At 40.5% G+C, this 21,127-nt stretch overlaps 1 protein-coding gene across 2 annotated transcripts; it reads right to left on the bottom strand.

Annotated features, from left to right (window-relative positions):
* Positions 1-5,173: 5,173 nt before the first annotated feature.
* Positions 5,174-20,282, bottom strand: CCDC174 (coiled-coil domain containing 174). 2 transcript variants are annotated; one of them, XM_067303354.1, is made up of 11 exons: positions 20,204-20,282; positions 18,612-18,716; positions 17,596-17,696; positions 16,666-16,724; positions 15,409-15,589; positions 13,280-13,375; positions 11,719-11,855; positions 11,241-11,335; positions 10,850-10,997; positions 9,138-9,287; positions 5,174-6,049 (listed from the first exon to the last, which is right to left on the bottom strand). In XM_067303354.1, the coding sequence occupies exons 1-11, from the start codon at positions 20,243-20,245 to the stop codon at positions 5,313-5,315; spliced, it is 1,851 nt and encodes a 616-aa protein (XP_067159455.1). In that variant the 5' UTR covers positions 20,246-20,282; the 3' UTR covers positions 5,174-5,312. The 2 variants fall into 2 exon arrangements, with proteins under 2 accessions (XP_067159455.1, XP_067159456.1); XM_067303355.1 differs by having other exon boundaries at positions 9,138-9,284.
* Positions 20,283-21,127: the final 845 nt, after the last annotated feature.

Here is a 21,127-nt window from a genome sequence, read left to right as displayed (position 1 = left end):
CTAAGAAATAAATATAAGAATGAGAAAAATGATAAAATGTACTTCCTGTTTAATATGTCATCGCCTACAGAAAATGCGAGATTTTTCTCAAAGGGCAGGATAACAGTGGAGCAGGCTGGCTATACAACAGATAATCATGATTTAAATAGTTTGACTAAACTAGCATGATTTCACTCCTATATAGAAAGGGAAACGTACTGCTGCCCAAAGGTAGTGCAGACATATGGGTATGTGTCCTCGCCTGGGTGGGTGAATGGGGTCTCCTCTGTGCTGGGATCATGACTAGACTTACCATAAACATAGTGCACCCCACTTAGCAACAGGAAGGTTTAAGGTTCCAGCACGGTTTCCCCAACGAGAGGTGACTCCCGTTGCTGCAGTTGTGAAAGAAAAGGAACATAATGAAATAACCCTTACTAGCTGCTGAGCTTCTTCGGTCTTCAGGTTGATGATTTAATTCAGCAAATGGGCAAATCTAAGCTGGAATGTGAGGAGCATTTCCTGACATTTAGCTGAGGGAGACAGATGTGCCATCTGTGTAATCACTGCCTCAGAGGCAGCTTTCTCTGCCTTGCAGGGCTCTAGGGAAGACCTGGAGGATATATGAATAGGACAAAACCCAGTAGCACTGTTTCCCTCGGCAGGGTGACAGTTAGCTCATCCAAGGTGAATTCAGAAATAACCCTGACCCTTCATGGCACATGGATGCCCTTCTTACGACAACGTGCAAGCAAATGAATAATTTGGGCCAGCATTTCTGGAGCTTTTGCTTTTAATTCTTCATATAACAAGACAGCTTTCCGTCTGCTGCTCAACTTGACAGGGGTCATTTCACTTGTGGGCAATGCAGTAGATATGATCTGGAGGGGGGAAGATACAGAAAAGTCTTTTTTACTGTCATAGGCCTACACTGCTGACCAGATGCCCAGAAAGAATATGTTCCAGTGAAGCGTTTCACAGTAATGATTCATTCTGAAGCAATAACAACAATTTGAACTGCATAATAGATCACCTTTTACACTGGCAGATGTCAAAACATCTCGTAAACTAATCACATGAAACAAAATGAGGGAGAGATTGTTAGGATCAAGATGAAACAGTTTAATTGTTACATACTTCTCTTATTCTGCAGTCTTAAAAAATGAATTAAAATATATAGTAGGCTGGCTCCTCACTGTCTTTGATGAAACTACTATGGTTTATTTACCTTAGTGCTTACTCTCAGTGCTCTCATTTACCTTAGTGAGATATCTCACAACCTGTACAAGACCTGGATGAATAAACTTAGGCTGATTTACATTGGCCCAAGTGAAAATAGCCCCGAGTAATACAGGATAACCACGGAATGGTGTTACCACCTGTGGATAAAGGCCAGAGGCCTCTTGGGATCATACAAGCGGAGGGTCATTCTCTGCATTCTGGTCACAGCTGCAATACGAGCTGGAAAGCTGGGCATCTGCAGTATTTGTCATAGTCATATAACACTCCTATCAGCAAAAGCCGATGTTACCACAAATATATATAATGTTTCAGTCACTTTGCACTTAAAGGTCAAAGCACTTTAATCATTGAGTCTGGTGGTGGCTGACCGTGATCAGGCACCTCTGTGTATCAAATTAAGTCATGACATGAGTTAGTGGCTGGGCTGGCAGCAAAACACCAAAACAACATCCCGTATTTCCTCTGGATCTCTTTCTTTAAATGAGGCTAAACTCACTTCAAGCTTTCCAGAAAAATTATAGGAGTTATTTTTCTTTCTTAGATGCTTACTAAATATTGTTTTACTTCTCTGTGGAAAAAAATATATATTTAGATTAGCAAAAGCAAGCACAGCTCTTTCTTAGTTACAAAGTAAACGTCCAGCTAGATCTGCTAAACCTCAATTGAATTTTTATGAAAGTTTGAGCTTCTGTGGTCCACTCGAGGCCATATCTTTGACAGGCTAATTAATCCAATCATCTATATGCTAACCAGCTCCTGGTACATTTTTACATTTGTTTTGCTTCTGTTTAACCTCTTTAACAACTTTAAGATGCAAAATCCATACCTTGGGTCTTTTGGGACGAGGTAGGATATAACTTTTAGACAAAATTTCAGCAGACCAAGAAAGGGATTCTGAGGAAGGTCTTGTTCCAGTTCTATTAAAAGACAGGAGAGACATTATGGCCTAGCAGCACTAGAGCTCCTGGGTCTAGCCGAGCCTTGACTAGTGATCCCTGTGTGACCTTTAGCAGCTCAATCTCCATCTTAGTTTCCCTTTTCTCCAAACTGAAATGATAACAGTTGGGTCCCCATCTCCCAAGGGCAGTATAGTCATTTCTAAGTTACGACCTTTCAAAGATACAAAACAATATCCAAATGTCAGAAGAGACAAAAAGATTTTTAAAAAGTTTTTTTTTTTCTTCCAATTTCTTTCAAACAGCAGAAACACTCATTCACTCTGATCTTATTTATTTGTAGAAGCCAAGAAGCTACAGTAATAAATTCTTTCTTGCTATGAAATTTAAGTACAGGTTAGTTAAGCATCTCTGATCAAAACAGATTATTTTTTCAATAGATTTCAGAAAATACTACTAAACAGCATTACCTGCTTTAAAAAAAGCCTATCAACAGTGTTTTTAATCTGGAAACCAATTCTCCCCTGCTTCACACATTGGAACTGCTTGTTACAAGTGAAATCTTGGATGTTTATTCGAGGATGTTTGTTCCAACATAGAGCAAAGCTGTTTGTAATGAGTCCAAACTTACCATTCACTCCCAGGCACAAGAGGTGCATCATTGGATCACAGCTTTCCCAGACTCACGGTGGGAATCTGAATTAGGTCCTTTATTTCCTGGGCTAGTGCGTTAACGAGCAGGCTGCCCTAATTAAATAGTTCAAAAAGGACAGTCACCGTGAAGTCACTTCTGTCGGCATGTTGGACATGTTCCAGCCGTACCCAACTGATCACCCTTCTCGGAGAGCTCAAGCGAGAGAACATCTGTCTACTGAACCTTTTACAGTCTTGGCCATCAGGTGGGAAGGCCACGCAGAGCAACAGAATTTGGTAGTGGGCTGCTTGATAACTTACTCAAAGTACTTTGGTACCCTAAGGAAGTTGCAGGGTCTTTGCAAATAACTTAAATTTAGCACCTAGGTTTTGCTTGCTTGCTCTGAGGGCAGCCAAGCACTTCTTATTTACGTGGTGACGTTTAACCTCAGCTTCTACCTACAAGTTGAACAACTGGGGGCAGTGCAGGAAAACTGTTTTGTTTCTAGCTACTCAATTTTGAAACTGTATTCTGACCACCTCTTACCTTTCCGGAATGAAGCCGCTGTAGCAAAACAACAATTTTAAACTCTAAATTAAACGTGGAATGACACAGCATTTGAAAAATTCCTCCTTGGACCAGACTCGGAGACTACTTCAGTGTTACTGTGAAGTAAATAGTAGTAAATAGGTATCTACCAGCAGAATTTCTTCTAGCAAATTCATGAGATTAGACTGCCCCCTCATGGATATTGACTAATCTGAGATTGTACCTGTTCAATGAAAAAAAAAAAATTTATGCATTGATGTTGTTGCATTTGGTAGAAACAGATGGATTTGTAACATCGTCCTCTTCCTTTTAGTCATTAGCATACAACAGTTACTTATTTTCAAGCTGTTTATCCACACTGAAGATATTCAATGAAGGGAAGAAATATAAACCCTGACTCCGTGTTCAACGGCTGAGTTCAGGTCAGTGCCAGCAGCAGTAAAACCAACGCTCTGTTGCTAAACTTTCTGTGCACTTCAGATGGACGTAGCCTTGAACTGCGCCATACTGTCCTCAAGTTCCAGGTGACTAGAGGCATATAAACGCAAAGTTATCATAGAGCTCCCATCTCTTAGCAATTTGGTATATGATCAAGATTGAAGGGAGTATGTTGTTTTTTAAAAGGGTATCACTGGTGTTCTTGTGGAGTGTAATTCCTGCCCTACAAATTCCTGTGCAAAAGCCAGCAAGGTAGGAATGAGGAAAGAGAGAAGTGTATTTACTAGCCAAGGTTAACACAGAGTCTGGGGATAGTGAATGTGTTCTGCATGCTGCTAAGTTTGTTCAGTGACCTTGAACGGGTCAGTTTAGCCGAATGTGGTTTCCCTGTGGTAGAGGCACTGCTATACACCAGGCTTTGCAAAGCAGCCCGAGATCCCACTGAAGCACACAGAAGTAGCACGTTGTCTGTCACATTGGCCAATTCACTATCTGGTTCAAATGTTCACTACTTTGACAGTATCATCGTCGTTTAACCTTACACATAATTATGAAATTGTCCATTCCAGCCCACTTTTCTAGCATTTATCTTTTTTATGAGCTTTTAAAATACAAATGGGTTATCTAAATTGCCTTCAGAAATCGGAACCTTCGTCTCCTAAATGGTAAATACATACTCCTACCATTTAACTGATTTAAGATATTGAAATAGAAGCTTGTTTGGTAAATGTCAGCCTACTTTATACATATAATCATTGCAACATCACAGTTTTTGGAAAAAAGAATTCAATAAGGCCAAAAATATAACAGAGCGATACAACAAAAATGCACTTTGAGAATTATGAGAGCATTTTCTAAACCAGTAAGATGGTAATTTCAGTTGTCAAGGCGTCTGCTTTAGTGAAGTGTTTATGCTTGGTCTAACAATCATTATTTATTGATTTCTGCGGTGCCTCTCCAACTCTGAACTGCTTCACAGAATTAAGTCATATACAGGTCTCAGGAATGCAGAAGGCACTGCGACCATATGAACTACATGCCACAGCTGTTCACTAGATGATGTTCTGCATTTCCTGTCCATAAAGTCAGTAGATTAAGCATGTAATAAATTTCCTAAAACCTCTTTGTATTTAGCAGCAGAAGGCCTGACATTTCAATACTGCTTCTACAGATACCACTGAACTTGCAGTGCCTCCAAACCAGCAGCTAGCTGGGGCTAGCTAATGGGGGAAAGCTGGGGGGAAGAGTGACAAAGTAAAATAAGAGTTCATATTTTTGAGAGAAAGCTACTAATAAACCCCAAAGTTCAGGCATAAATGACAAAGAATAAAAACGAAACGTGTGCTAAATTAAATACGTGCTGACACAAAACCATAAAAATTCAGTAAAGAGGAAAGACTGAGGGGGCAAATGTATAGCTGTGATGTAAAATAGCTTAGGTCTGCAGAAGATTTATTTCAGATCTACTTACAGAAACTTATTTTTCCCAGATGTGGGAAAATAAAAGCCGTGCTTAGAACATAATTCTATTTCAGTCCTTTAAATTATGATTCTTGCTTGTTCTTTTGCTCAGTTCAAGTCACTTGTCTGTAATACGACAGCATATCATCTAAACTTTGGTAAAGTGGCTCCTGATTTTGAGGGCCACTGCTGTAGGCCTGCGCTGAAGGCGGTACATCTTGAGCGTCGCAGCTGCACGCCTGCATGGGGGGCAGCACATCCTGAGGGCCGTAGCCGTAAGCCTGCATTGGCGGCAGCATGCCCTGAGCGCCATAGCAGTAGGCGTGCATTGGCGGCAGCATGTCTTGAGCGCCGTAGCCGTAGGCCTGCATCGGCACCTCCTGAGCGCCGTAGCCATAAGCCTGCATTGACGGCAGCACCTCTGGAGCGCCATAGCCGTAAGCCTGCATTGACAGCGGCACGTCCTGAGCGCCGCAGCTGCAAGCCTGCGCTGACAGCAGCGCATCTTGAGCATCGCAGCCATCATCCTCTACTGACGGTGGCACATCTTGAGCGTCACTGCCACAGGTCTCTACTGATGTGGACACGTCTTGAGCATCATTGCTGTAAGCCTGCGCTGATACTGGCACATTTGCAGTGCTGCTGTCACTGGCCTGCTGTGATGGCAACTGTTGGTTTTGTGCTGTCTCCTGTTCCAGTTTTTCAGGGGAGGCTTCAGGACTGTTCAAATTCTGGCTGTAATTATCAGCTTTCTTTTGTCCCAAAAAGTAATCAGAAGGTGGTGCAAATTCTGGATCTCGCTCGTCTCTGAGTTCTTCTTGTTTCTTTGACCATTGTCCAAAAATCAGTTCTGTTAGAAACAAGGAAACAGTAGTTTGAACATAGACTTCAGCATCTGAAGATCAGTCAGAAAGGAGGTCACAGGCATTAGCAAGCAAGGAAGATGCAGCTGCTTAAAGCCATTTGAAGTTACTTTCCCATCTGGTACTATAATTGTTAGCTAAGCCGATAGTCCATTTTTTCTATACAGCAGAAACTAAACCATTGAGCATTAAAGATAACCATCATCCTCTACATAACCCACCTTAGTCACTTTAAGATCTTTTAACAACCTGGTCACTTGTTATGACAAACTGCTAATTAGTTAGGGGTGAATCAAAGTACACACTGATCAAAGCACTAAGAGCTTAGTTATTAGAAGATGGAGATTATGAGATTGTCTCAGTATCATAATGGGTTGTGCTTTTAGTGGGCATAGGGAAAAAACAATAACTTCTTTATTTCTGCAGAAGTGGTAGATTCTAGTTACTATGGCACGATAAATATTGTTCTGAAGTACTGCAATGGGATGACAACTCAGAATCACCATACTTTCAAAGATGTCCCCAAAACCTACTTTCTAAAAGGAGCAAAAATGTTTTCACTATTCAATTCTTCCAAGATTTCTATAAGAACTAAAGTACAAACTTTTGATACAGAAGGGCTACACATTCGTCTGATGGAGCAAAAGAGAACCCCAACCAGAGAAGGGACTTCTTCCATTGCTCTGGTAAAAGTATTAAATAAAAGGAGGAAGTCATCTAAGGGATTCTGGAGTTCTGTTTATCCCTTCTCATAATAATTTAGATGCTTACGTTAAATTTAAGTAACTTGAACTATAGTTATTTTACTTCACATTTTAGAGTGAGTTACCCTCTGTTTTCAGATGATGATTTTTGTTGTGTACTACAGTGCTGCCTGTGTGTCCCAGTCAGACACTAGGATTCCACAGGGGTAGGAAAAAGGGTCAGGCAGGATAAAGGCTTAACAGATACAAACTTGAAGTTTTGTTTTTTAATGGAACCACCTCCTCCCTCCCACTCAAACAATATTCATTAACTGAACACAAAGACAAGGCTGTGAAAAGTAAAAAGCATTGAAAATATATCAGTATTCTATAGAAGAGGAATGCTGCTTTTATAGGAATCCACAGAAGGTGGACAAGGCAAGTGCAGGGTCCTGCACCTGGGGAGGAATAACCCCATGCACCAGGACAGGTTGGGGGTTGACCTGCTGGAAAGCAGCTCTGCCGAGAAGGACCTGGGAGTGCTGGTGGACACCAAGTTAAGCATGAGGCAGCAGTGTGCCCTTGTGGCCAAGAAGGCCAATGGTATCCTGGGCTGCATCAGGAAGAGTGTTGCCAGCAGGTCGAGGGAGGTGATTCTCCCCCTCTACTCAGCCCTGGTGAGGCCACATCTAGAGTACTGCGTCCAGTTCTGGGCTCCCCAGTACAAGAGGGATGTGGCACTACTGGAGCGAGTCCAGCGAAGGGCTACAAAGATGATTAGGGGACTGGAGCATCTCTCTTATGAGGAAAGGCTGAGAGAGCTGGGCCTGTTTAGCCTGGAGAAGAGAAGGCTGAGAGGGGATCTTATCAACGTGTACAAGTATCTGAAGGGAGGGTGTCGAGAGGATGGGACCAGACTCTTTTCAGTGGTGCCCAGCGACAGGACGCGAGGCAACGGGCACAAACTGAAACACAGACGCTTCCATCTGAACATGAGGAAAAACTTTTTCACTGTGAGGGTGACAGAGCACTGGAACAGGTTGCCCAGAGAGGTTGTGGAGTCTCCTTCTCTGGAGATATTCAAAACGCGCCTGGATGCAATCCTGTGCAATGTGCTCTAGGTGACCCTGCTTGAGCAGGGGGGTTGGACTAGATGATCTCCAGAGGTCCCTTCCAACCTCAGCGATTCTGTGATTTATGTGCTTTGCCTCATTCTTGCTTGCTTTTACCTAGAAATCAGGCATCAGACTACAGGAGGAATGTGTATGAGCTTAGATTAATGGTGAAAGTGAGTTAATGAGTTTGGAAAGGATCTGGAAGAGACCAATCACTTGATGCTGTGACAAGGAAGATGCTTCCAAATGGGAAAGCAACATGGATACTTGTGCAAGCAGGTAAGAAATGGAGCCTGAAAAAACTGGAGGCTCAACTCCACTAATGACCAAAAAACATTTTCTTTGAAGAGCATTTCTGGACAAACACTTTCTTCAAATGAACAGTCAAATTATGTAACTCTTATTCACTGTATTAGTGCTTAGTCAAAGTAATACTAAACCTTCTGATTTAAAGAGTGATTTTCTTTGATATAAAAGAAAATAATTCCACTATCAACTTTCCCATGTATCTGGTAATTTGGTAAAAATGGGTGTAACCATGTATTTCACTGCTAGCCCATTTAGATATACTACATTTCAGCTGTGAGGTAAACACAACAATAATATGGCTCCTCACCTTACTGAGTTTTTCAATTTAAAAAATATCTGCAACAAGTCCCAGCAATACTTTCTCTTCTTCTGTTCTCTTGCATACATCTAACTTCATGATACGTGTAACCCTTCTGATAATCATGCAACAGTCTCCCTTCTCTATATACCAACTATCTCTTTGCTTCTCCTCCAAGTTCTTCCCTGTAATTCATTTATTCCATGCTGTAATTCATTTATTCCATGAAACCTCCTAGATACAGCGACCATACATTGCATCGGCACTGAAGTGGTTGCTGCTTGCATCACTTTTTATTATCATCCTGTACCTGTTTCATTGTGCTTCGTTCTGCCATCAAGTAGCACAAACTACAGTAATATATCAAGACCAGATCAGACTGAAAGATAGTAAATTCCATGAACTATGAAATTTGTCATTCTGTCAAGCTCCCTTGATCATCCAGAAATGTAATAACTCATAGAAGATAAAATTAGGGGACATTATGGCAGCAGCTACAGGCACTATGGCCTGCATTGTCAATCACTGCACTTGGCACTAGATAGTCATCAATTTAAAAGGAGAAAGTGTTTCATTACTTTTCAGTCTTATCATACTTTGTCAAAGAGGGATGAAGACAGCTCTGTACACACGACTTCCAAGCAATGTTGCTGAATCTACATTTCCTTACCTTTGCCTTTATCCCACTCTCGGACATAAGGCACGCCGGGCTTTGTATCTCTTCTCTCCTGGATGATGACCTCTACCTTCCTACTTGCTGCAGTAACTCTTGGAGCTTCCGGTTCGGCTCGTACTGGGCCAGTAACATCTTTAACCTCTACTTTAAAGAATGAGAGAATAGTTTTTGTTACTAACACAAAATCTCCTATTTGAACTTCAAAGGAGGGATATGCAAGTAATAGTTATTTGCATTTATAGAGCTTACAGTAGTTATCTAATTTCATTCTAATAATAAAATGCATTTTTTTTTTAATTACTGCATCTTATTTCAGAAGAGATAATGGATAAAACAGATAATCAAGAAACAAATCTACTAAGAGACAGTTCATTAGCTTTCTAGTGGTACCAAAGAGAATGCTAAAAATCTATTGCCTAATAACTCAAAAAAAAGAATGCACTGAGTGTTATAGTGAAGCTAGAAAATTAGGTAAAAACAAGAACATTAGCATGCAGCTCCACTTCAATAATCTTGGAGAAAACAATTTGCGTTCTTATTCTTCTGAACAACAGGAACAGTTAGCAGTGGCACACTACCATTCTTCATTTCCAAAACACTTCACATTTAATCACTTGCTTAGAATTCTGACAGAATTAAATATGAGCTACATTTTAGAGCAGGAAACAGGCAATACAAGTGACTGGTAGTGTCATGAGGGAAACTGCACAGAGATGGGATTAGAACTCAAATTCATCATCCTAAATCCTAAATGTCTGGCTGTATGCCTTCTACAGGTAAACCTCAGAAGAATCTTTTATCAAAACTTCCCTACACTCCACCATTAATTGTAAGGTAAAATTCAAGTGAAGCATTTGTATGCGTTGACAGGACTTCAGGGAAGTAGCAAAGAACTTGAGTTAGCAGGCCTAGAAAGGAACGGGTATAAAAAAAGTTAGGACAGGCCACACCTAAGTTAAATTGAGTTATCTATGCTCAAGTTATCTCTGCAGTAAAGACAGTATAATTTCATTTAGCCAGGGACTCTTACACTTGAAGAATATTATCTTTGTACACTGATATAAGTAAGCTCTGGAATATGTCCATTTTTATATACTACATCTTTAAAAGTACCCACAAGAAAAGGTCACATCACAAAATAGGGTCTTTTTGCACAAGTATGCCAAGTTATAGCATTAATAGCAAACATCTTCCCTCCAGTGGGTGTACACAACAATCTAAGCACAGAATCTGGTCCTTAATCGCCACCTACCCTTATTTTAAGTTTTACGAATGCCCAACTTACAGACTGCTCTACAACTGTAAGAGTGTGTGTTAGATGTTATCAAAATTTGTTACTGTTTTTTTTTTTAATCTCAGCTCACCTTTAAAAAAAAGAAGGCCAGTAAAATGTCAGCAGCTCTAACTTCAATCTGCATAATTAACCTGCATAATTCCTGCTGTCAGGCATGAATTCAAAAAGAACTATAATCCATGTGTGACATATCGCATATTTCTTCCTGCATTATTAAACTATTTCTGGCACGATTTTACACCTACATGCAGTTATAAGAACTCTTACTATTTTAATGGTCATACTAATTGCATAAATAGAATACATAATTCCAATATATTAAGTGTCCAAATCTAAATCAAGTAAAGTGCAATCACCTGCTCAGGCGTAAGCTGAGATAGCAAATATTTTACTTAAGGACAACAAACTGTACCTCCACTCTCCAGCTGGTCTCCCTCTTCCTCTAACCCATCTTCCTTTAACTTCTTAGCCTTCCGTGCTCGAAGTTTAGACAGTCTGGCTTCTAGAGCTGCCTTCCTTTTTTCTTTTAACTGTTCACGTTTAGTTCTCTGATCAAGTGTCTTAACAGTAAAGAAAAACATGAATTAACCTTCCTGTGTTATTATAATCAATTGCACATCTTCCATCAATAAACAACTAAAAGCAATCATTATCAGGCACCATGTTTCAACAGGGGAAAAGAGGTCCCACTTTTGGGAGTCAGCTGCAGGAATCACTGAGCGTAATACTTGTACAATAAGCTAAAGACAGTGACAACTGCAGCTCGATGCCTTTGTATGTCAATTTGCTTTTTAAATTCATACCTGCTCTCTTAGCATATCCAGTGTCACCCTTTGTTTATGTCTAAGTTCTTTGTCACGAGAAAAGGCAAAGTAACCAACACCAAGCTGTCTGGCCTCTGAAAAGAAAAAGAAAGCCAATAAATGTGTTACACTCAGTTTACAATCCACAGCAACTACAAGCATCATGCACCCTGCTTTCATGCACTGAATTACTCCCAAAGACATACACCACACAGGCTAGTTTTAGACGATGCATGAAGTGAAGCATCCTGAAGGAGAAAGCAGGATGAAGGAATGAAAATTGAAAAATATATTTGAGAAAAAATACAATTTGAGGGAAAGAATCCTTCTAGATTAATGTACTGGTAATTCAAAAGGTTATTACAAATGTGGCTTAACATGTACCTGAAGTTTGTCATATAGGCACAAGAAGCAACTTTCCCTTGCTTCCTCTAAAACCTCTTTGTGAAGATAAGTGATACAAAATACGAAAATATACCATTGTCTCTAATATCTTCATAATGTATGGGTCCCATGGGTTTCCTGAGGGCTTCTTCTTCCTCTTTTTCCCACTGCTGCCTCTGAAGTTCTCTTCTCATGTCTTCAGATAACAGAGTCTTCCCATCAGGAATTTGTCTAATTCAAAAAAAGAAAAAAAAAATTAAGGATTACAGAGCAGAACTTTAGAGGTTCTGTGGTATCAAATGATGAAAGTACGATTGCGTCTAATCCACTATTGCAGTGTTTACAAAAACATAGACTGTTCTAGGCACTAGTTGGTGATGCAGCACCGATGAGTATGGTTCAAAGCAAAGACAGAAACACAGTACTCCCTCTGAAACAAGGTACTAGTAAAATATGTTGTTAAAAGACTCTTTAAAAACAAAACTGTATCCTTTTCAGAGGCTTTATGAAATCATTATCAAAACAGAACAGGAGATAAGTATTCACTTCTATCAGCATCTGTTGGGAAGCTAGCAACTCAGAGAAACATTTTAAATTTAACACATGAAAATGAAAGGTATTTGAAATAACAAAAATCTAGCCATCAGTTTACTCCAAAAGCCTAGGCCAAACATTAATACCCAATATGGGAAACAGTTTTGTTTTCACAAGGGAAGCAGCACCATCCTCTTCTCTTACAGTCTAGCTAAAGCAGGTTTTGCTGGCACACTGTCATCCATATCCATGAAGACGCTGCAATTTCAATACACCTGTATTCTCTATCTTATTTTTCAAATACAGAGAACACAGTAATGGATTTTCAGTGTGAAAGAATTTTCATTTTGGCAACAGTAAGGGCTCAGTTAAGGTGCCTTTAGAATATTTCCTGAAAACAATTCCCAGTGCTACCACAGTAATTTTACAGAAGAGCTGTAAGTACAAAACCAAACTGAGATCTAATAAATTCACTTTGAATATCATAATGAATTTGGATTTGTTAAAAGCCTATAACCCATTTATTCAGAACCAGGAATCACTCTTCTGGTGTTTTTTGAAAGGTACAGTAAGACATAATTTCTCTACATTTCTCCTCTTTCTACAGTTTCAAAAGATGCATCAGATAAATTGACTTGGCAGTCTGTCAGGTATCAAAATTTCTCTGTACAAGCTATACTCTGCTGGGGTTTTAGATTTAGTCAGCATTTTCATCAAAAAGTGTGCTTCAGTAGTTTATTAAAAATTTGATTTGGGATTTTGTTTGATGTCCAAGGCCTTCAATCTGTTGCAATTTAAAACCGAAACACCAGCTACATATTTCAAACGGTCAGCTGCCACGGCGAAATAAAATAGAAGCCTTGGAATACTATATGAATCTGTAATAGAGAGTTTTGATAAAACCACCTTCACACACAATTTCACTGTAGCTACTCCTTTTATTTTTAAGGCATACTGTTGTAAACCAGCAGAAGGTGGTCTAAAGTAAAACTAGAGAAAGCAATAGCTTCAACAGCTCTGGATGAGAGCGGGATAACACAGCACAGCCTCTCTTCCCTCCCATTAGAAATCTGTATGCTAAATAAAGCAAGGAACATGCACTTCTGTTAAAGCAACCGCACCTTTTCCCTTGAAGCTCCTGATCCATTTTAAGTAGACTTGGCAAATCCTTCTTCATACAACGTCTAGATCGGCCTAACGAATCCACGTAATCAACCCTGTAACGAAAGCAAAGGAAGTTTCACAGAGAAATTATACTTGCAGATTTGCAGAACACTTAACCAGAAGATAAAAACAGTGACACTTTCTGAAGAGTATTCACTGTATCGCAGTCTCTTCATGTGTGACAGTTTCTTCTACCTTTCAATTACAGACTCGGGTTGAAAGGATGCATTTTGAACAGGGCGTATAACAGATTTATCACAGACGTTTATTTTATTCAATCTCACTTTCAGCCAACTGTTTGCCTTGGTAGTAAGATGGCGTAAAAAATGTTTAAAAGTTATAATGTGACGTAGTTTCCATATCAAAATAAAACTGTGCCTAATACTTGCTTCCCATGGTGAAAATAATGATGCAGCATTGACTTCTTGCAAATATTAAATTGCTACAATATATTTCAATTACCAGTCTAAAGCTCATTTAGAATAGGCTGATAGCATTCATTCAACTGGCATAACAAAGGCTGACGAAAATTCCAGCAAAATGTTCCTTTGAAGCACATACTGTGCTTCTTATGCAACTCCTTATAGTACTGAACACTTAATTTACAGTTGTCAAAGAGCAGATAAAGAGCTGTAGTTATTGTCCCATAATGCTAGAGAGTTCTTTAGCATCAAGCTGCCTCAATTATCCCATTTTAAAGAATTCATACTACAGGGGAAAAAGTATGACTGGCAATTTAGTTCCCAAAATACAAACTTTTAAACATCTGCGCTTTTAGTAAGTTAGGTCTTTTACATAATTTTCCAAGATATTCAGAGCTTAATATCAGTACCCATTGTTTATTATAATTTAACACCAGAAGAAAACACAACTGTCTGCAATCTCTATACAAAAGATATAAATATGGCTGCAGAATAATTAGCAACAATTATGTGAGCACCCAAATATCCTCATTAGGGTAAAGCCTTGCTGAGCTTGGCAATATATTAGTAATATTTTTAAAAAAAGATTTAATCCCACAGAGCTTCTCATACAGTAGTTAGTTTTATCATTTACATGTCATCGAAGTGAGATGTAGGCAATGACTTAAAAGCACCATGTGAATGGTAAAATATATTGGTTAAATTTCCAAACACTTGATTGTGATGAAAACATAAAGCAGTTTGAGCGCCTATCTGGATCACTGCTTCACAGTTTCATCTTGGATTTCAGTTAGATACTAGTAATAGGTATATCTGCCTTTTCAATCTAACAGTTTTCTGGTACCTGGATTCACTCTCCCAACTTATTCTGAAAAATTAACTGCAAATCTTATCTCAACCTAATAAACTGGAGAATCAGAGTGCTGTTTTTCATACTGCTTACTGCTGTTTTAAACTGATTACCAGAAGTAAAATCTCTGGTACATAAGCATTTTTCACAAATTGGCAAGGAAGATGTTTAGTCCAGACTGGCTGCATAATTACTTCTTAGAGGAAAAACCAGCAGCTACCTGGAATGTCACAGAAAATTCTCACAGGGTATTTGCAGTGCTGCTGTTAAATTGTGAAATAAAATCTGGAAAAATCATGTTCTTTCTCCAGTTGGAGAATTTCTCTCTTTTAAAAAAGGAGGTCCTACAACAAAGACGACTGCTCATTTTGGAAGTCGCATGCAATTAGAGAAGGGAGGCCAGATGCAATAAACCCCATATTTTGTTAAGGCACATTTCAAGGCAAGACACCAAAGCATGTAAAACTGTATTGATGCCTAGATCAGACATCCCATAAACTCTGCAAGAAAATAAAGAGAGAATATTCCAATGGTTTTCATTTATGGTACATTTCTCTGGTTGATATTTCTAAAAATCCTGGGTGTAAGTTCTACTGCAGTGTTACCTACTCGGAAAGGAAAGTAACACAAAGGAATGTCTTTTAAAGAGACATGAAATAAAAGAACGTTGCCCACTCTTCCTAACATGTAGTATTAGCCCCCCCCCCAACCCCCCCCCTCCCTCCAGCATATTTTGGGGAATAAAATTATTTTCTCCTGCAATTGTCAAGAAACAGATTAGTCAGGACAGCTCAGTACACTCAGTAGTACCAACCATTCTTCGTCTGGATCCTGGGGTGGTGGTATTTCCATTTCAGGTTGAGTTTCTTCATCATCTGTCTCTTTTTCTAAAGTCTTTCTAGCAGCTTCACTCTGATACAGTTCCTGTACTTCTCGCTGTCTGTCTATGATCTTCTGAGTGAAATCCACAAGGTACAAATCCTCAGTTTCTTCATCTACAGCAGAAAATCAATTCTTAGAGAACAGGCACAAAAAGAACAGAACTGAACATAAAATCAATAGCAGATAGCCGCAATCAGCTCTTCAGCTGCCAGCAATGTCCTTGCCCATACTATTGGAGAATACTTAAATCTCATTTTGTGCCAAACAAACTTGGAATTATAAGCAGACTCCACAGTGATAACCTCTATTTTTCAATATTTCAGGGCCTTTTAAAAACAATTAATCATTTGCGTACAATACAGAAAAGGTTGCAGTCTTTGTGCTACAATACTCCCTGCTTGTTAACTATTTCAGAAATATATGGCTTGTTACTTAACAGTTAAAATACTCATTTGATGCTTAATATTTGATATGTTGACAGCAACTAAGCAGTCACTAGAATTCTTTTTAGAAAATAAGGGAAAAGTGGTGGGGTCATATATGGCAAAGATGGAAACTAGTAAAGAAAACACTAAGTTAATTGCAAAAAGACATTTGACTTGTATTTTAATAATTACTTTATGCAAGGGACTCAATTTGTGAAAGAAGAATGGACAAGTTAGATTTCAACCCTATTAGCTGCATTCACACATGGGCCAACCAGACTCCCCTCCTGCTCCTCTTCTCGTCATAAAGGTCCAAGAATTACAAAGAAGCACAGAAAACCAGCAGCCAAATCCAAAGACTACATGATGAAGAGCAAGTTAATTCTGTTTTTTCTGAGGTTATGTACTGAAAAAACAGAATATATTTCACCCACTTAATGACTGACTGAATGAAACAAGCCTATGGTGCTTTACTAAGGCAGGCTGTTTTTCAGAAAGTAATGCTTTTTGTTTTCTAGTACTTATATTTTTGCTCCCTTCTGTAGCGAAATAACCCATGCCAATCACTTCATATAATACCTCCAAAAAAATAATAAAAGAACCCCTTCCTTCCTGTAAGAAGACAAGCAGTAACTTCATAGTGTAGCAGCTGTCAACTACTAGACAGTCAGGAAGGCTAATTTTTAGAGTGAACTTTAGAAGCAGATTTATTAAAAACAAAAACAAAACCACACACACACTCATTTTAGACTAGTTTTGTTCACCTGGAAAATCGCCTTTTGTCATTTTCTCATATAGCTTTGCTTTCTCTTCTAGTTTCTTCCTGAGAAAGGAGAGGAGAAAAAAAAAACAAAACAAAAAACCAACAACATTGTAATCTCACTAATTCCAAACAGTTCAAAATGACCAATTTATCCTTGGATAAATGGAATAGGAAAGTACCAATAGAGCTTGAAATGTTTAATAGAAGCTGAGCTATGCTTTTGAACACGAACTGATATTTCTGAAGACACATATATATTCAGTTCCAGAACTGATACTGAAAATAGTTTTAATGAAGTTACAGACTTCAGCTTCAGTGCAATTTGTCAGGTAGGCAGGAACATGAAGTCACAAATATTCTACTTCTATGTAACTGAAAAAAATATGAAAGATATAACATGGAGTTATGCTTGTTCTTAGAAACTGAAGAAGAAAACCTTAGCTAGCTTCTGGAACGGCAGAAGTAGGAGCTGCTTACAGATAATCAGCAAATAGGTTATAATTTATATTTTCAATGTATATTTTGTTGTACAACTAACCCAGTTAGAGGCTGAGTCAAATCCTATTTACCTTGAAAAAAAAAAAAAGTGAGCCATTTTCTATCAAGTCCAGGAAACTCTTTACATTCTGAGGTGGCTACCTCTGCCCCAGCTTCTACTTCCAAAGATGACTTTCAAAAATCAGTTACCTGACATATTTAGATATTTATGATAATGTAAGGGTCAATATTTCACTCCAGAGTGAAAAGCATGAGACCGCTGGGATGCAATTTGCACACTACTGGTAAAGATCACAGAATTGTTGCTGATCTCACCTGTTGATCTAGTGAGAACTGCTGGCCCAATACATTCACAACTCATTTTACGTGCTTTTCTAAATGTTAAAAAACATATTCTGCAAAGCCTTCATTTCTTACATAGCCTAAGAATTACCTTGATTTTTCTAATGTTTGGTCCTCTTCCGTCTTCTGCTCAACATCTTTCTCAGATCGATTTGCAACTCCTGCATTTTGTTTGTTCCAGATGCTTGGCTTCTGTGGGATACAATTTTATAATAACAACAAATAAAAATAAATTAAAATAATAATGATAAAGATTTCAACTGCATATTGCAAACTTTGCAAATAAATCATGAAAGACTGGTAAATAACATCTTATGTATGTTTGATTTGAAACTGTTTCTACTGCACTGTAGAATGCAATAGGTATGTGCTAAAATTGCATATATTGCATTACAATATGATAGTTAAGGACAGACTGAGAAGCAAGAAAGCACTCAGAAATGAGGAAAATCCATGCTGGAGAAATTGTTAAAGTAAAAAAAAGTTACTAACATTTATCTTTCCCATTACTAAAGTAATAACAAAGTTATGATTAGTTTATATTCTCTATTATTCTTAGTTTCAGGTCTAACATATAATCAGTTTGGCTATTTACATTATAACAGGGTAAACAGCTGCATGTTCTTCAAACATGGCAGCGATACTCTATTCGTCTACTGGAGAGCTATAGAATGAATAGAAGACAAAACGCAATAAAGATTAAAATGTGAGCGATAATTATGTATTCATCATCATTCACCACAATACAAAGGAACAGATAGCAGAATATTTATCAAGGAAGTTCAGTGATTCTGGAAGAACATAAAATCTTGGAGCATACTGAAAAAGAAACACCTTTCCCTTTAGTTACAAAAGCTGTGGCTCCCCAGGAACTAGAGATTAAGAGATGTTTTAGATGGGCATAAGCATGAGATGAGTTTTCAGCTGTGCACTAGAATGCCATCTGGAAATGAGTTGACAGAAATTTAAAGGACCTCCTCATCACGAAGATTTTACATTTGAAAAAAACCCCACAGTACTGAAAACTTTTTTTTTTTTTAATGATTTGAATCTTTCTTAGTTTAAGGAGAAAGAATGAAAAAAGCAACAATGGAAAAATATTTCTACCTTATTAGAGGTTTTGGGCTTTGCAGAGATGCCGGCATCTTTCAATAGCTTTTCTTTCTTGAATTCTTCTTGCTTTCGGAAGAGTTCTGCTTTGAGGTCTACCAACTACATGAGCAGCAAAATAAATGAATAAATAACCAAGACACATTATTTGCACACACACCAGTTACTATAGTAAAACAACAAGCGTATTTCTGGTAAAATAATCTGGCATTTACAATTATAAGAGCATTTCATTGCATTTCTTATGAGGAACTTAAGAAGCAGTGATCTGAACAGGAATATCATTCTTAAGTTTACAGCAATAAATACATAAAAACCACAGAAAGCAATTTATTATTAGGGACTGAAAAAAAAGAAAAATCAAAGTTATCCTTGATCGTTTACTACCCGGGGTGGATGGGAATAGGACAGACATAATCCCACACAGATTTTTCCAGCCTCTTAAAGGCAAACAAATAGAGAAGGACTAATGAAATAATTACACTGCTTAATTTGAAAAGGAAACCTCTAACAATTAGGTAATGAATAAAATTCAGTGTCAGAAAAGAACCAGATGATGAAAGTTTGTGTCCATAAAATATATGTACTTTCCCACAGCACTTAGGTTTTCTTGTATTTTTATTTTTTTAAATATGGATGCGGCATTCTGGTCTATGACAATCCCCATCTCATCTGTTACTAAGAAACATCACTCAGCAGGGGTATTGTCTTATATTCAAAAATCTAGTATGGAAGAGGTTATTGTGTCACTTTTCCTGCAAGTCTTATAGAAGACAAATTGCGTGGATGTATATTATACCAAGAAAGTGGGAGACTTTGGTATTAATATTTATCCCAAGGACTGAAGCTTTTTTTGTGTGTGTGCCTGTAACAATGATGCAAAACCAGGGTTTTCCTATGAACGCTTACAAGCGATCATCCAAAAATTCAATGTTAAATGTTTCATATACAACACCCAATAGTTTAAATTAACTGTTTATTTGGAAAAACACACGAAGTGTTTGGTGGCAATCACTCATCAGCTAAGCACCGAAGAGCAGGAGAACATCACTTCGCCGTGCCCTAAGGTTCAGCGGTTAAATTCCCATGACACGGCCCTCCTGTTTTTCAGGGCAAATCAGGAAATACACTCCCATTTCCCTCTCATGCCCTAACACAAGACTTTATCACCGCACCGAGGATGGCAGCAAACCCCGCCCCGGCAGGCTCAGACTAACTGCCCAGCGGTCAGGAGGAGAAGGGGCTAAACCCACCTCGGCCCGACCCCCGGGCACCTCAGGAAAGCAAAAGGCGATTTCAGACCTTGCCGCACACAGCGTTATAGCACAAAGCAGAGCTTTTTGAAGCAGTATTCGCGTTCAGGGCTGCGCACCTCAGCGGGCCCGGGCTAAGAAGCGGCAGTTACCACCCCCCCCCCCCCGGGGTGTCCGTCTGTCCCGGGAACGACTGCGGCAGCCAAGCCCCAGGCCGGCCCGCCCGCCAGCGGTGCCCACCTGGCCGCCCCACACCACCCGCGCCGCCTGGGGGGGAAGGGGGAAGAACAGGAGGCCTCCCGGTCTCCCGCCCTCCGGCTCGGCTCACTCACGCACCGAGGAGGCGGCCACGTCCAGCGGCTTCTTCCTCCGGTCCATGGCGGCCGGCCCCACCGGCCCCAGCCTCAGCCCTTTGCAGCACTCCCGTAAAGCGCGGCGAAGGTGTGCGGCGCTTATTGCGACAGCGCCGGTGAGGGCGGCTGAGGCGGCTTTTCCCCGGCGCCATGTTGGGGAGGTCAAGCAGGAGGGAGCGGGAGGCTCCGCGGCGCCGCGCGAGGGCGCCGTGGCGAGCGGCCGCGCTGAGGGGCCGCGCGCGGCTGCAGGGTGCGCGCGCTGCTGTGCACGGGTGCAGTGGTGCAAATGGTAGAAGGATGCAGTGGTGCACGGGTGCAAGGATGCAAATGGTAGAGGGGTGCACTAGTGCATGGGTGCACGGATGCAAATGGTAGAAGGATGCAATGGTGCACGGGTGCACGGATGCAAATGGTAGAAGGATGCAATGGTGCATGGATGCAAATAGTAGGAGGATGCAATGGTGCGCGGGTGCAGCGGTGCGTGACCCTGCTGTCGCAGCCGCCCGCAGCCCGGAGCAGGTGATGCAGACCGCTGCCAGCAGCAGGCCCCTATCGGGCGGTCCTTGCCCCCCTCAGAGCTGCGCTGGGCGACGCCGCACGTCTGCCCGCCTTTCTCAGCTCCGCGCGGCTGGGTGGCGGCCGAAGCCCCCTCAGCCAGAGGCCGGGCCGAGCCGAGCTGAGCCGCGCGTGGGAAGGCGGCCCGTGCTTTCCCTTCGGGCGGGCGCGCGCGCGCGACGCCCTGACGCGCCCTGACGCGCCCTGACGCCGGCGGCCGCGGCGGGAGAGGCCCCGCGAAGCGGCGCCTGGTGAGCGGGGCCCCCCGGGCGGTTGGGGCCCCCCGGGCGGTTGGGGCCCCCGGCTGCGCCGCGTAACGCGGAGCGCGGGGCCAGGCAGACGAGCACGGCGC

Source organism: Apteryx mantelli, chromosome 12 (assembly GCF_036417845.1).
Source record: "Apteryx mantelli isolate bAptMan1 chromosome 12, bAptMan1.hap1, whole genome shotgun sequence".
Lineage (NCBI taxonomy): Eukaryota > Metazoa > Chordata > Aves > Apterygiformes > Apterygidae > Apteryx > Apteryx mantelli.
The sequence above is the reverse complement of the archived record's forward strand: the minus strand, read 5'-3'. Positions and strand labels throughout refer to the sequence as shown.

Bases quoted from the DNA above. Each gene is read 5' to 3' on its own strand.
- CCDC174 (XM_067303354.1), bottom strand. From the start codon at position 20,245: ATGGACCGGAGGAAGAAGCCGCTGGACGTGGCCGCCTCCTCG. The intron at 13,376-15,408 runs GTTGGTACTACT...CTTTCGTTACAG, and splicing joins CAGGATCCAGACGAAGAATG to GGTTGATTACGTGGATTCGT. The intron at 9,288-10,849 runs GTACAGTTTGTT...CATTCTTTAAAG, and splicing joins AGACCAGCTGGAGAGTGGAG to TAGAGGTTAAAGATGTTACT.